General features: G+C 44.3%; 1 protein-coding gene across 2 annotated transcripts in view; it reads right to left on the bottom strand.

Annotated features, from left to right (window-relative positions):
* LOC137535461 (zinc finger protein 271-like) overlaps positions 1-13,696 on the bottom strand; it is a 47,672-nt gene that overhangs the window by 9,487 nt on the left and 24,489 nt on the right. The window contains exons 2-3 of one of the 2 annotated variants that reach the window (XM_068257291.1): positions 8,098-8,232; positions 7,889-7,967 (exon numbers count right to left, since the gene is read on the bottom strand). The exons of the other annotated variant lie outside the window; for it this stretch is intronic. Coding sequence (XP_068113392.1) covers positions 7,889-7,967; positions 8,098-8,232 — 214 coding nt within the window. The remainder of the gene's footprint in view (positions 1-7,888; positions 7,968-8,097; positions 8,233-13,696) is intronic. 2 annotated transcript variants of the gene reach the window in all.

Here is a 13,696-nt window from a genome sequence, read left to right as displayed (position 1 = left end):
CACTACAGGACAATTACTGTATTTTTCGGACTATAAGACGCACCTAGGTTTAGAGGGCAAAAACTAAGAAAAAAAATAATATACTGAATCTGGTGCATCCATGGTGCAGGAGCCTCTTATGGACCTTGCCCCCTCCCCTCAATTATAGCGCCTGCGCCTGAAAACTATCCCAGCAGCCTTCTTTATTTTCACATTGGTATTCACAATCATCTCACCAATCATGCTTGCAACTGCAACACAACACTCAAGAACAAATTGGTGTGTGACCCTTATTCTGCCAAAGAAGTAAAGAGCTACTTATGCCGCCTGGCAATCCTAACATTGGTGACCCATGCATGACACAGCCGGAGTAATGCAGGTCAGCCATAACTGCAGTAGTATGTGAAAGCTGTGCAGATTGGCTGTTGTCTACCTATGTCTCTTGCCCTCATGGAATCATCAAAAATACAGGCATGCCACTCATTACCCTGTCCTCCCCAGTGTGTTGTCCCTCTGTGTTCCCAATTGTCCCCTCTGGCTCACTGTCCTGTTGCCCTCTCGGTGCACTGTCTCCCTGCCCCCTCCATGCACTGTCCTACTGTCCCCTCCGGCACACTGTCTCCATGTTCCTTCTGCACACTGCCCTCCATGCCCCCTCCATGCACTGTCCCCTCCAGCACACTGTCTCCATGTCCCTTCTGCATGCTGCCCCCTCCATGCACTGTCCCACTGTCCCCTCCGACACACTGTCTCCATGTCTCTTCTGCATGCTGCCCCCCATGTCCTCTCCATGCACTGTCCCCTCAAGCACACTGTCCGCATGTCCCTTCTGCACGCTGCCCCTCCATGCACTGTCCCGCTGTCCCCCTCCAGCACATTGTCCGCATGTACCTTCCGAGCGCTGCCCCTCCATGCACTGTCCCGCATGCCCCCTCCAGCACACCGTCCGCTGTGATTGGCCCCAATGACGGAGACTGCCCTGATTGGCAGGTTGGGGAAGCGCTCCTGATTCGTAGTAGATGCGGCTGTGATATCCCGGAAGATACCGTACTTCATCAGCTGCAGCATGTACGGTATGTAGAAGGGGAATAGCACGCCGCGGGGACTGTGCATGGACGGGGCATGAGGGGCAGCGCGCAGAAGGGACATGCGGACAGTGTGCTGGAGGGGGCATGCGGGACAGTGCATGGAGGGGCAGCGCGAGGAAGGTACATGCGGACAGTGTGCTGGGGGGGACAGCGGGACAGTGCGCCGAAGGGCACAGGTGTAAACACCAGGAAACAGGCGGAGGACGGGGACAGCAGGCAGGAAAGATGGGCACAGCACTGCTGGAGGAGGCAGAGGACAGGGACAGCACTCCAAAGTACAGGAAAAGGAGGATGGGGACACAGCATTCAGACTATAAGACGCACCCACTTTTCCCCCCCACTTTTGGGGGAGAAAAAGTGCGTCTTATATTCCGAAAAATACGGTACTTGACTTAAATGGTAACGGAACCAACTAGGGGGAATGCGTTACTGGATCTGATCATTTCTAATAGACCAGATAATGTATCAAATGTGCAGGTTCAAGAACATTTGGGAAATAGTGATCACAACATGATAACGTTTGATCTGGTGACTGATAGGCCACGGGGCAGCAGGACCACTAAAACTATGAATTTTAGAAAAGCAAAGTTCAATCAAATTAGGCAGGCACTAAGTTTGGTGAACTGGGATAATGTACTACAAGGGAAAGACACTGAAGGGAAATGTCAAGCTTTTAAACTTATACTCAATCAATATTGTAGTATGTATATCCCATATGGAAACAAAATATCTAGGAATAAAAAAAAGGCCTCTATGGATGAATAGAAAGGTTAAAGATAAAATGAAGAGGAAAAAGAATGCCTATAAGGTCTTAAAACAGGAGGGGACAGAGGCTGCACTAAGCAATTATAAGGAGTGCAATAAAAATTGTAAAAAAGAAATTAGGCTGGCAAAGATTGAAGCTGAAAAACAAATCGCTAAGGATATCAAATCTAACCCAAAAAAGTTTTACAAGTACATTAACTCTAAAAAAAGAAAGGTTGACTGTATAGGACTCCTAAAGGATGAGGGTGGGAAATCAATGGTGGATGACAAAGGTAAGGCAGAGTTATTAAATGCTTTCTTTGCTTCTGTCTTCACAAGAGAAACAGCACTGTTGCAAATTACAGAGGCGGAAGAGTCTCAATCTTCTAACTGTAATATTAAATACTTAACGCAGGAAGAAGTGAAGGGAAGACTAAATAAATTAAAAATAGACAAGGCACCTGGCCCGGATGGCATGCATCCTCGGGTCCTAAGGGAATTAAGTTCAGTTATAGATAAACCCCTTTATCTTATCTTTTGTGACTCTCTTTCAACTGGCAGAGTCCCAGTGGATTGGCGTACAGCCCACGTTTTCCCATTATTTAAGAAGGACAAAAAATCAGATCCAGGAAATTATAGACCTCTAAGCTTAACATCAGTTGTATGCAAACTATTTGAGGGTTTACTAAGAGATACTATACATGACTTCATAGTAGAAAACAATCTTATTTCTCAGCACCAACATGGGTTTACTAAAGACAGGTCCTGTTTGACTAACATGCTCAGCTTTTATGAGGTAGTGAACGCTAATGTGGATATTGGGAATGCTGTAGATGTGATATACTTGGACTTTGCAAAGGCCTTTGACACTGTTCCCCACAAAAGTCTGGTGCAAAAGTTGAGGATGCAAGGACTGGGGAAGAGTCTGTGTGCATGGACAGGGAACTGGCTAATGGACAGAAAACAAAAAGTTGTGGTCAATGGATCGTACTCAAAATGGGAGACCGTTAGCAGTGGGGTCCCACAGGGGTCTGTACTGGGTCCAGTGCTCTTCAATTGATTTATTAATGACCTAGTAGATGCAGTAGTGAGCAATGTTGCTATTTTTGCAGATGATACAAAATTGTGCACAATCATCAACTCTCAGGAAGATAGTGTCATATTGCAACAGGATCTGGATAGGATGGCTATATGGGCACATACATGGCAGATGAAATTCAATGTTGACAAATGTAAAGTCATGAATTTTGGATGTACTAATGGTCTAGCACCATACAAAATAAATGGGATACAGTTGGGGACATCAAACTTGGAGAAGGACTTAGGAGTACTCATCGACAACAAGTTAAATAATCACACTCAATGCCAAGCCGCTGCAGCTAAAGCTAACAACATTTTGGGATGCATTAAAAAGGGAAATAAAAACTCGAGATGCTAGCATAATATTGCCCCTGTTTAACTCTCTAGTAAGGCCACATCTGGAATATGTTCTGGGCACCACATTACAGGAAAGATATTGCAGTTTTAGAGCAGGTGCAGTTTTAGAGCAGGTGAAGAGACGAGCAACAAAATTGTGGGATGGAAGGTCTCGCTTACCAAGAAAGGTTAGATAAACTGGGTTTATTTAGTCTAGAGAAAAGACGCTTTAGAGGGGATCTAATTAACATGTATAAATACATCAGAGGGCAATATAAAAGCTTGGCGGATGAGCTTTTTGTCCCTAGGCCTTCTCAAAGGACTAGAGGACATGATCTGCGCATGGAGGAAAAACGTTTTAGCCATTTATTTAGGAAAGGCTTCTTTACAGTAAGAGTGATTAGGATGTGAAATGCATTGCCACAGGAAGTTGTTATGGCAAACTCTATACCTGCATTTAAAGGGGGCTTAGATGCTTTCCTTGCTTTGAAAGACATCCATGGCTACAATTACTAGGTAATGCCGTTACCAGGGGAACCGCTCTCTCCTGCCTCGTCACAGCAGCAGCGCCGGGCGCGCTGCTGTGATACACGGCGAGCAGAGCGAGAGGGGCCCCCGCAGTAGAGGAAGCGGACGCCGGCTGAAGAGGTAATAGCAGCGGCGGCCGCGGAGGGAGGGAGCGAGCGGGATGGAGGGAGCGAGCGGGCGGGGGGCGCCGCGGACCACCACCACCACAATAGAGACTCGCATACAAGCCGACCCCCCAACTTTTGACCCCCTTTTTGGGGGTCAAAAATTCGGCTTGTATGCGAGTATATACGGTATATTATTAAATTGTACAAAAAAAACAAAAAAAAAAACAGTCTCTAATGAGACATAAAAAAAGGGAACATTTTCAACAGAGAACATTAATGCAGTCTGCTCACGCATCATAAAAGACCAAAGATGTGAATCAAACATAAATGACGTACCAAAAGGCTTCAGAATCTATGGAGGTAACGTGATAAACCTGTATTGTCTAGCCAAGCGATCCATGGGGACCAGCTGTTACAGAAGCCCAGCATATTAGCTGTAACCTCAGCTGTTATATGGGCAGCCAACATCATCTCAGAAACAGGGGTATAGACTTTGCTAACAGGGAGGATTGGGGTAAGCCAGTTCCTTGCTAGAACCCTTCTGGCAGTACACGCTTTGCATTGGATGAGCTTGTGAGCTGGGAATTTAGGCCTGTGTGGTTTGTCACCTAAAATGGAAAACATTCGGGCTAAAGGGAATTTGGCGACCCAACACACTCTTAACCGATTTCCAAATGTGCTTCCAATACTGTTGAGCCCCAGGACAGGCCCACCATTTATGCCACAGTGTGCCCCCCTCTCCACTATTACAAAAGCAATGGGGGGGCCTAGATGGGTGCATATTATTAAGTTCAATACAACAACTTTATGTAACACCCAAGTGTGGAATAATACATACTATGTTTAAAGTCTCGCAACAATGCCCCTATCTCATTGATAAAACCTTCCCAGAATCCTCTTCCCATTTAAGAAGATAGGAGGACTTCTCTGGCAATTTAGGGTAGTTCAGAACTGTGTAAAGTAGTGATATTAAGCAGCTCTACAAAGGGTTATTTTTGCAAAGGACCTCGAGAAATGAATAGGTCATGGTATGTCCTGTATTAGCCAGTGATTTGTGAGAGTGAAAAACTTGGTTGATTCTAAAGAATTCTCTAATCGGTGGATGAAAAGTCGATATAAAATCACTGGCGGGCATAATTCAGGAATGCCGAACAAATTTGTTGAGAGTAGTAAATTACGACTTGACCACCAGTGAAATGCTTCTGGGGATTGCCCGGATCCAAAGTCAGGATTCAGGGAAAGTTCCGTCAGCAAAGCAACCGGGGACTGTAAGGAATATTAATACCTCGAGATATTCCATACAGCTAGTGATGGGGCTGAAGTTGGGGGTCTTTTTTTGACCATAGGGATATTGATTAACTTATCCCACATTAACTCTTTCAGTGAAGAAGGTGGCAGGAGGCGGAGCTTCACCCATAGAGGAGTGTGGTTGGTAGTGTTAGCCAGGGTGAGCTGAGCTATCGGTGAAGCTCTATAACAACCTATTACTGAGGGCATACCCGCTCCCCCAGAGGGTTTAGGCAGCGTAAGAATGTGGCTGGGAATTCTGGGACGTTTACCACTCCAGAGGAAAAGTGCACACTGATGTTAGAGCTTAGTGATGTCTCCCAAAGCCACTCTAATGGGCAGGACCCGAAACAGATAAAGTATTCTAGGAAGTAAAGTCATTCTGATGGAATACATTTTGCCTGAGAAGGAAATATTGAACTTGCTCCAGGTCTGCAAATCATTAGCTAATTTGGAAAACATACTAGGATAGTTTCATTAATAAAGGTCAGAGGGGTTACTCCTCAGATTAATAATCGGATACTTCATGAATCTATTTTGGTAGGTTAAGCTGAGAGAGGCAGCTAAATCTTTTCCTTTTTGCATTGCCATCGCTGTCAGCATAACCTCTGATTTGTCTAAACTGAGTTATATGTCACAAAAGAGAGATGAAAAAACATCCGGCACTGCAGTAAATGGAGATTGCATTTATTCCAGACTGTGTTCAAGAGTAGGATGCAAACAGCAAACAGTTCAAATTTGAGAACAATATAGTCCTACCATAGGTGTGTAGATGGCAGTGGGCGCAGGGTGTGATACGGGCAGCCTGACGGCCGTTTCACCCGGCGGTGCTTCTTCTAAGGCTCAACCAACCTGCCATCTACACACCTATGGTAGGACTGTATTGTTCACAAATTTGAACTGTTTGCTGTTTGCATCCTACTCTTGAACACAGTCTGGAATAAATGCAATCCCCATTTACTGCAGTGCCGGATGTTTTTTCATCTCTCTTTTGTGACATATAACTGCTATTGTGCCATGTCATCCTGAGCACGCAGATGGGAACATGGGTGTCATTTTTTAGTCAATCCTGCCATACTCGAGGGGCAATATCTCCAGGTAGTGCCGACCACTAAGCTGTCTTTCTACATTGTATTACATTTGTCTAAACTGAGGCGGAATCCGGAGAAGGCCGAGAGGAGTCTGCATAAGTCGGGTATAGCTGTGTGGGGACTTGATAACGTTACTAAAACGTCATTTGTAAAAAGACTAGTTTTATAAACTTTACGATTTTAAAAGTTTGAGTGCAGAGGGAGGGAAATGTTTCCCTGCCCGCCAACTTAAGCTTAACAAAGCAAAGCACCCTTACATGCTGAAAATGCCAAATTTGCAGGGTATGTGAGGGAGGACAGTGGGTACATGAGGGCAAAAAAATCAAAGTCTTTTGCTATCTTGCAATCTTCTTTACATTGAATGAAGATCTCTGAGCAGCCACCACTGTCACACACCGCCGCTTCTGCCGCCAGCTCTCAGCTACACTAAGTATAGCTGAGAGCGCATCCTAATAGGACACTTTACCGCCATCTCCTGCTGTCACCCCCACCCATGCTGGCATCTAGTACACCCATGGGTGATAGGTGTGGGCAGGAGGAGAAGACAGCGGGAGCTGGCGGGATAGCATCCGCATAGGATGCGCTCTCAGCTATACTCTGTACCCCCCCCCCCCCACACCAAGGACCATGCGGGCTGGTATAGCTCAGGGTGCGAAACCCCACACGGCCGGGGCTACGCATACTGGCTATCCCAGCCTGCATGGGGGACAAGGAGTTAAAGAGGCTCGGGAGGGGGGAACTCACATCATTTTTTTTAATTTCTCACACAGAACAATAAAAAAAAACATTTATATACATGTTACTACATTATCTGTCATATTAGTGCAGTGACTTTGCTATAGGCTGCTATTTTTTTCCACTAAACGTTAAAATTGATTTTCTCAAAAACTATAAGTTATTTAAAAAAAAAAAAAAAACAATGTTTCCTCCTGTACCCGCTGTCCTCCCACACACAGCCTGCAAATTCTAGCATGTAAGGGGGCTTTGCTACTAACCGCTAAAGTCAGCAGCCAGTGACCTCAATGTAAAAATGCGAATGCAAATTTGTTTTTTGTTATTTTAAAAATGTGTGTTAAATGCGAACGTCAAACAGCGGATGATGATTTTTAGGAACTGCTCAGGTCATATCTACTGGTCGGGACATCAGAAGAAGATACAACAAGATACAACAGCAGGAGACATTTACAGAGGCTTCCCTGTATCCCTTTAGACATGCAGATCTATATACTGGTACACAGAAGAGGGCCCTTTAGTGGCATGCATACACATCTAAAGGGATGCAGGAAGCCCTTTACTTTCTAGTAAGCTGTCACACAGGAATGGGTTATGCAGACACTTGTAGGAGAGAACCTCAGCTTGCTGCAGAGACCTCCTCCACAGCTGTGAGACTTCTGCATTACCAAGCAGGTCTTACTGAACTGAAGCAACATTTCTCAGCAAATTACCAATTACCGCAAGAATGACAATCTTAGTGAATTTGGGAGAAAAAAAAAAAAAGGCTACAATACAGAATGTGGTATTTTACCAACCTCTTTTTTTGCCAAACAGCCCTTATTGAATTGAGTTTGTGTTTATCAGATGAGGGGGGATCTAGGAGGACCCCAAGCACTGCTTCCTCCATTACAAGAAATAAAGAATCTCCTCTTACCCCGTGATGTGAGGGGCGGCCGATTCTCCAGCATGGCGTCCTTGTAGAGGTCCTGGTGTCCTTCTATATACTGCTGCTCCTGCATGGAGAAATAGATGGTGACATCCTGACATCTCATAGGGACCTGACACACACAATGATACAGTCACCGCCCAGACACATATCTTGCTGTTACTGGATAACGTCCCACAATTCCCAGCACCGCTCACCTCTCCTGTCAGCAGCTCAATCATCTTCCTAGTGATTTCCACAATGTTCTGCTTGTTGTGTCCCTCAAATATCAGGGAGTGAGGTGGGGGCACCGTGATGGTCACACGATCACCAGACTTCACTGGAGGAAAACTCTGTATGGAAAGTGCAACATTAATGTCACATGTTCTCCCAGAATCCCCCTCACCTCTCTGGTCAGGTTTGTTTTATTAATAGAAACCAGTGTTAGTTACCTGGTAACATCCTTTTTAGTAACCTCCAGGACAGGTCCACCTTGAGACGACATAGGCTCCTCCCAGGAAAAGGAAACGTCCAAATTAGAGCACTCTATAAATTTTAAGCCAACCCCTCCATCGCCAGTCAACTACAAGAACTGTTAACCGTTAAAGAGGCATATTCATATTATTATACACATTCATCTATACATATATCCCGTTATCCAGGTGGGTTACGGACCTGTCCTGGAGGTTACTAAAAAGGATGTTACCCGGTAACTAACACTGGTTTTTCCAGTAACCTCCAGGACAGGTCCACCATGAGAAGATGAGCAAGAAATCTTACCAATTTTAGGGTGGGCCGACTGCCTGCAGAACTTTTCTCCCAAAGGATTGTTGTCTTGCAGTCATCAGATTCACCCTGTAATGTCTTGAAAAGATGCTCATACTTGTCCACGTAGCGGCTCTACAAATTTCTTCTGGCGTAGCACCCGCTCTGTAGGCCCATGATGTGGCAGCTGCCCTAGTTGAATGAGCCCTAACTGCACCTAATAAAGTAGATCCTGTCAACCTATAGGCTTCCTCTATACACAGTCTTATCCATTTGCCTATAGTTCTTTTTGACATCCTCATGCCCTTAGTAGCTCCTGACGAATTGATAAATAGAGCTCTTGATTTCCTAAAACCTGCAAATAAGCAATGAGACCCCTCCTAACATCTAAGGTTGGTTCTTCGTTGAAGGAGGGTAATATGATCTCCTGGGATCTATGGAAATTCGTAGCTACCTTAGGAAGGAACTCTTCACATGTCTTTAATATCACCCTATCATTAAATATGAGACAAAAGGGTTCATCACAGGATAAGGCTTCTAATTCGCTCACTCTCCTGGCTGAAGTAATTGCTACTAGAAAAATAATCTTCATTGTTAATTGTCTTAATGGAATTTCTGATACTGGCTCAAATTGGTCTCCGTTTAAGACCTTTAATACCAAAGAGAGATCCCAACTCGGAATCTTTTTATTAATTATAGGTTTTCTTCTTTCTATGGATCTAAAAAACTGTATGATCAGGGGGTCATTTGCTAATTTTTGATCTAAATAAGTAGATATCGCTGTAACCTGTACCTTCAAGGTACTGAGGGCAATGTTTTTCTCCACACCGTCCTGTAAAAATTCTAATACGGTTGGTATTGTCTCTCTGGAAAATCTTCTCTCCACAAATTGAAAGTCTTCCAGTACTTTAAATATATTTTCCTAGTTACCTTCTTTCTACAGTCGAGGAGGGTACTGATAACTCTCTCTGAGACACCTCTCTTTCTCAAAGGAGACCTTTCAGAAGCCAGGCACACAGGTTTAGATTTCGTATGTAACTTATACTTTCTCTCTCTACCTGAGATAGTATCCTTCTGTGAGGCAATTTTATCGGACCCTCTAGTCTCATTTTCAGGAGAATCGGATACCAGCTCCTCCCCGGCCAATCTGGAGTTATCATGGTCAATGTTGCTCTGGTCTGCCTTAACTTTTGCAAAACTCGAGGTATTAGCTGGATTGGTGGAAACGCATATGCCTTTCTGAATGTCCATCTCTGACTGAGCGCATCCACCGCCTCTGCTCCCTCCCTTGGATTTAAGGAATAGAACCTCTTGCATTTTGTATTTGCTCTGTTTGCAAAGATGTCGAGCTGAGGTCGGCCCCATCTCTTGACCAGATTCCTGAAGACTTTGTTGGATATCTCCATCTCCGAATTTGATAGTCTGTGTCTGCTCAGGAAATCCGCCATGGTGTTCAAAGATCCCTTCAAGTGGACTGCTGTGAACGAGAGGAAGTTCTCTTCCGCTATTAATAGAATTTCCATCGTCAGGTTTAGAAGTTTTCTTGATCTTGTTCCCCCCTGACGATTTATGTAGGCCACTGTCGTGGTATTGTCTGTTCTCAGTTGAACATGTTGCCCCTTTAGTGACTGTACCGCCTGTACTAGTACTTCTCTCACTGCTCTTAGCTCTCTGTAATTTGATGACTGATTTCTTATTAGCTTTGACCAGAGACCCTGAAATCTCTTCCCCTCTAAATGGGCTCCCCATCCTAGGAGACTTGCATCCGTGGTAATGCATCTTTGTGCTGGTATTGTCCATAATCTTCCTTCGGTTAGGATCTTTTCCGACATCCACCACTCTAATGAGTTTAGTATTATGTTTGGACATCTCACTTCCCTTTCTAAATCTTCCTGCTTTTTGTTCCAGACTCCCATCATCCAACTCTGGAGCTCTCTTGTGTGTAACACTGCCCATTGGATGGCAGGAGATGTTGACGTCAGAAAACATAGTATTCTCATGACTTCTCTTATTGTCAGAACTGGGTTCCTTATACAGTCCTGTATTATTTTCTTTAGTTTTGTCATCTTTTCTTCTGTTAAATACAGTCTTCTCCTCTCTGAGTCTATCACAACTCCTAGAAACTGTATTCTTGACTTCGGCTGTAGCACCGACTTTTCCCAATTTATAATCCATCCGAGAGTCTGTAGTTGATCTAGTACTCTCTTTGTGTCTTCTTCCGCTTGTTGATATGAGTCTGCTACTACTAATAAGTCGTCTAGATAGGGAATCACTAGGATTCCCTTTACATGTAAGTCTTTTATCACTTCTCCCATCACTTTTGTGAAGATGCGAGGTGCTGATGAAATTCCGAAGGGCAGGACTCTGAACTGGAAGTGTTGAATTGATTCTTTTTCTTTTATTGCAAACCTCAGAAATTTTTGTGACGACTCTCTTATTGGAATGTGCCAATAAGCATCTCTTAGATCTATATTCGTCATTACACAGTTGGGGGTTAGTAAGTTTCTCACAGAGAAGATTGATTCCATCCTGAATCTTTGATAAGTCACAGAAGGGTTTAATGGCTTCAGGTTCAGAATTAACCTGAATTTCCCCGTCGGTTTCTTTACCATGAATATGGTCAAGTAAAAACCCCTGCGAAGCTGATCGCACGGTACCGGAACTACCACTCTTTCCTCTATCATGCCTTTTATGATGCTTTGCAAAGCCTGACGCTTTTGTTTCTCTTTTGGAAGAGGAGTGGAAATGAACCGGTTTCCCGGAAGTGAACGAAACTGAATTTTGTACCCCTGACTTACAAGATTGAGGATGAAATCGTTTTTGGTTATGTTCGTCCATTGGGAATAAAATCCTGTTAGACGACCCCCCACCTCTTTCTTTGGCGTCACTTCTTTTCTTGGTTTTCTGGGTTCCGAAAAAGAAAATTCTTTCTCGTTCCCTCTCTGTTGATGGCCCAGGGTTTTCTTCTTTGCTGAGGTTTATCCCTGTTTCTTGCCTATTTCTTCTAAAGAATCTTTTGTTCTGTATATATTTCTTCTTCTTTGGAAACCCCTTCTTTCTATCGCTAGTTCTTTCTAATATTTCGTCTAGCTGGGCCCCAAATAAAAGCTCCCCATCAAAAGGTATGTTACATACCCTAGCTTTAGAAGCCTGACTTCCATCCCAATTTTTAATCTATAAATTACGTCTGGCGGAATTGATTAGGGCAGTCGTTCTTGCATTTACCCTTATGTTTTCTGCTGCCGCATCAGTTATGTAGTCTGTGGCCTTTGAAACCACCTCAAGTGATTCTAAGATTTCTTCCTTAGATGCCCCTTTCTCTACCCATACTGCTAACACTCTCGATACACATGTTGTTGCAGCTGCTGGTCGAAAATTTGCTCCTGCTGAGGTCCATGTCTTCTTCAGAGCAAATTCCACCTTTTTATCCTGTGGATCCTTAAGGTATCCGAGGTCCTCAAATGCTAATTTGTTGTCTTTATTTACTTGAGAAAAAGCTGCGTCAAGCCTAGGACACCGATCCCATATCTTGGCATCTGTTTCTGTAAATGGAAATCCGGGTATTTCCAGTGACTCAGAATAGTATTCTTTGTAGACTTATGCACAGGAAAAGTATGGGCCTCCTCTGGTTCCATTCCCTGGTACAATTTATCATGTAGTGATACTTCCTCAGATTTCTTTGTCTCAATTTTCAAAGTATTATTAATCGCCAAGATGAGTTGGTCAGTTTCATCAGCCGGAAACCTGAACCTAGAAATTTTCTTTATATCTGACTGACTCTCTATACTTTTAACCGAAGATGCATCGGAATCATCACCATCATCCTCCTCTCCTTCCTCTTCCATTTCCTCTTCAGAGGAAGAAATAATAGGTCTTTTACTGGAGGATTTACTTTTACTCTTACTTTTTGCAGGCTGTTCAGGATGAATAGCATCACTATCAGGTGTAGGAGTTACTGGTGCTGTTGTACTAGGGCCTGCATTGCTAGTATCTGTAGCTGGGGTCATGGCAGCAGAGAAAACTTCTTTCAATGATTTAATTGTATCAGACATCTCCTGCTTAACAGCTGACATAATCTCCTCCTTTAATCCCCCTGATTGTTCTTGAATTAGTTTAACAAAACAGGGTTGGCAAAACTGCTTATTATAAGTATGGGCAAGTTTTGTGTCACAGAGCGGGCAACGCCTCCTAGGCCTTGAAGAAGTGTCACCTGTCTGTCTAAAAAGACCTCCGTAAAGCAACACCCTTGTGCCCATGTCAGAATGTGAGGAAAGCAGCTTCCCTACCCCAGACAGGAGGAAATAAAAAAAGGTACTAGTATTTCAGAATAGACTATACCAAGGACCTTTAAGTAAATATTTACTGGATAATGTAACACATTAATTCAAGTACTTCATTAAAGGTGTCCACATAAACACATTGCAGAGAGCACCAAAATCCAGAATATATTAGCATAATAGCATAGATAGTATCATATAGTAGCATAGCATAGTATAACATAGCCTAATAAACTGCTATATAATATCACAGACCTCAGACAGACGTAACATATACATATATAATGTCTATGAAGAGACCTCAGATCAGACGCTAAGTTGCCAGGCAAAAACACCAACCAAGTCAGACCTCAGCATAGACGCGGTGCAAGGCGTTCGGCTCATACCGTAAAGGTCCCCAAGCCTTCCGCCACCTTACCTTTCCTGGCTCCTGCTTAGCGTCCATCCTGCTCCGCTCGCAACACGAAATGCCGAGCAATGCAGGCTTCCGGCGTCTCTTCACCCACGCTTCCGGAAGTGACGTCACGTAAGGGCGGAAGTACGCTAACGAGCGCCGCCATTGAGGGCAAAAACCTTCGCCAACCCTCCGGAGGCCCAGGCTTCTCCTCGTCACTTCCGGCGCGCCACAGCCTCCGCCATCAGGGAATCATGGACGCCGTTCGCGTCCTCGGAACTACCACCACCCGGGCAGCCATGACGCTTCTTGGAGAAGGTAGATATTCTCCTCCTCCTACCAGAACCTCGACCCTCTCGAGGCAGGTCCCCATGCACCGCC

The sequence above is a fragment of the Hyperolius riggenbachi genome, chromosome 10 (assembly GCF_040937935.1).
Source record: "Hyperolius riggenbachi isolate aHypRig1 chromosome 10, aHypRig1.pri, whole genome shotgun sequence".
Classification (NCBI taxonomy): Eukaryota; Metazoa; Chordata; class Amphibia; order Anura; family Hyperoliidae; genus Hyperolius; species Hyperolius riggenbachi.
This window is presented reverse-complemented; position numbering and strand designations above follow the sequence as displayed.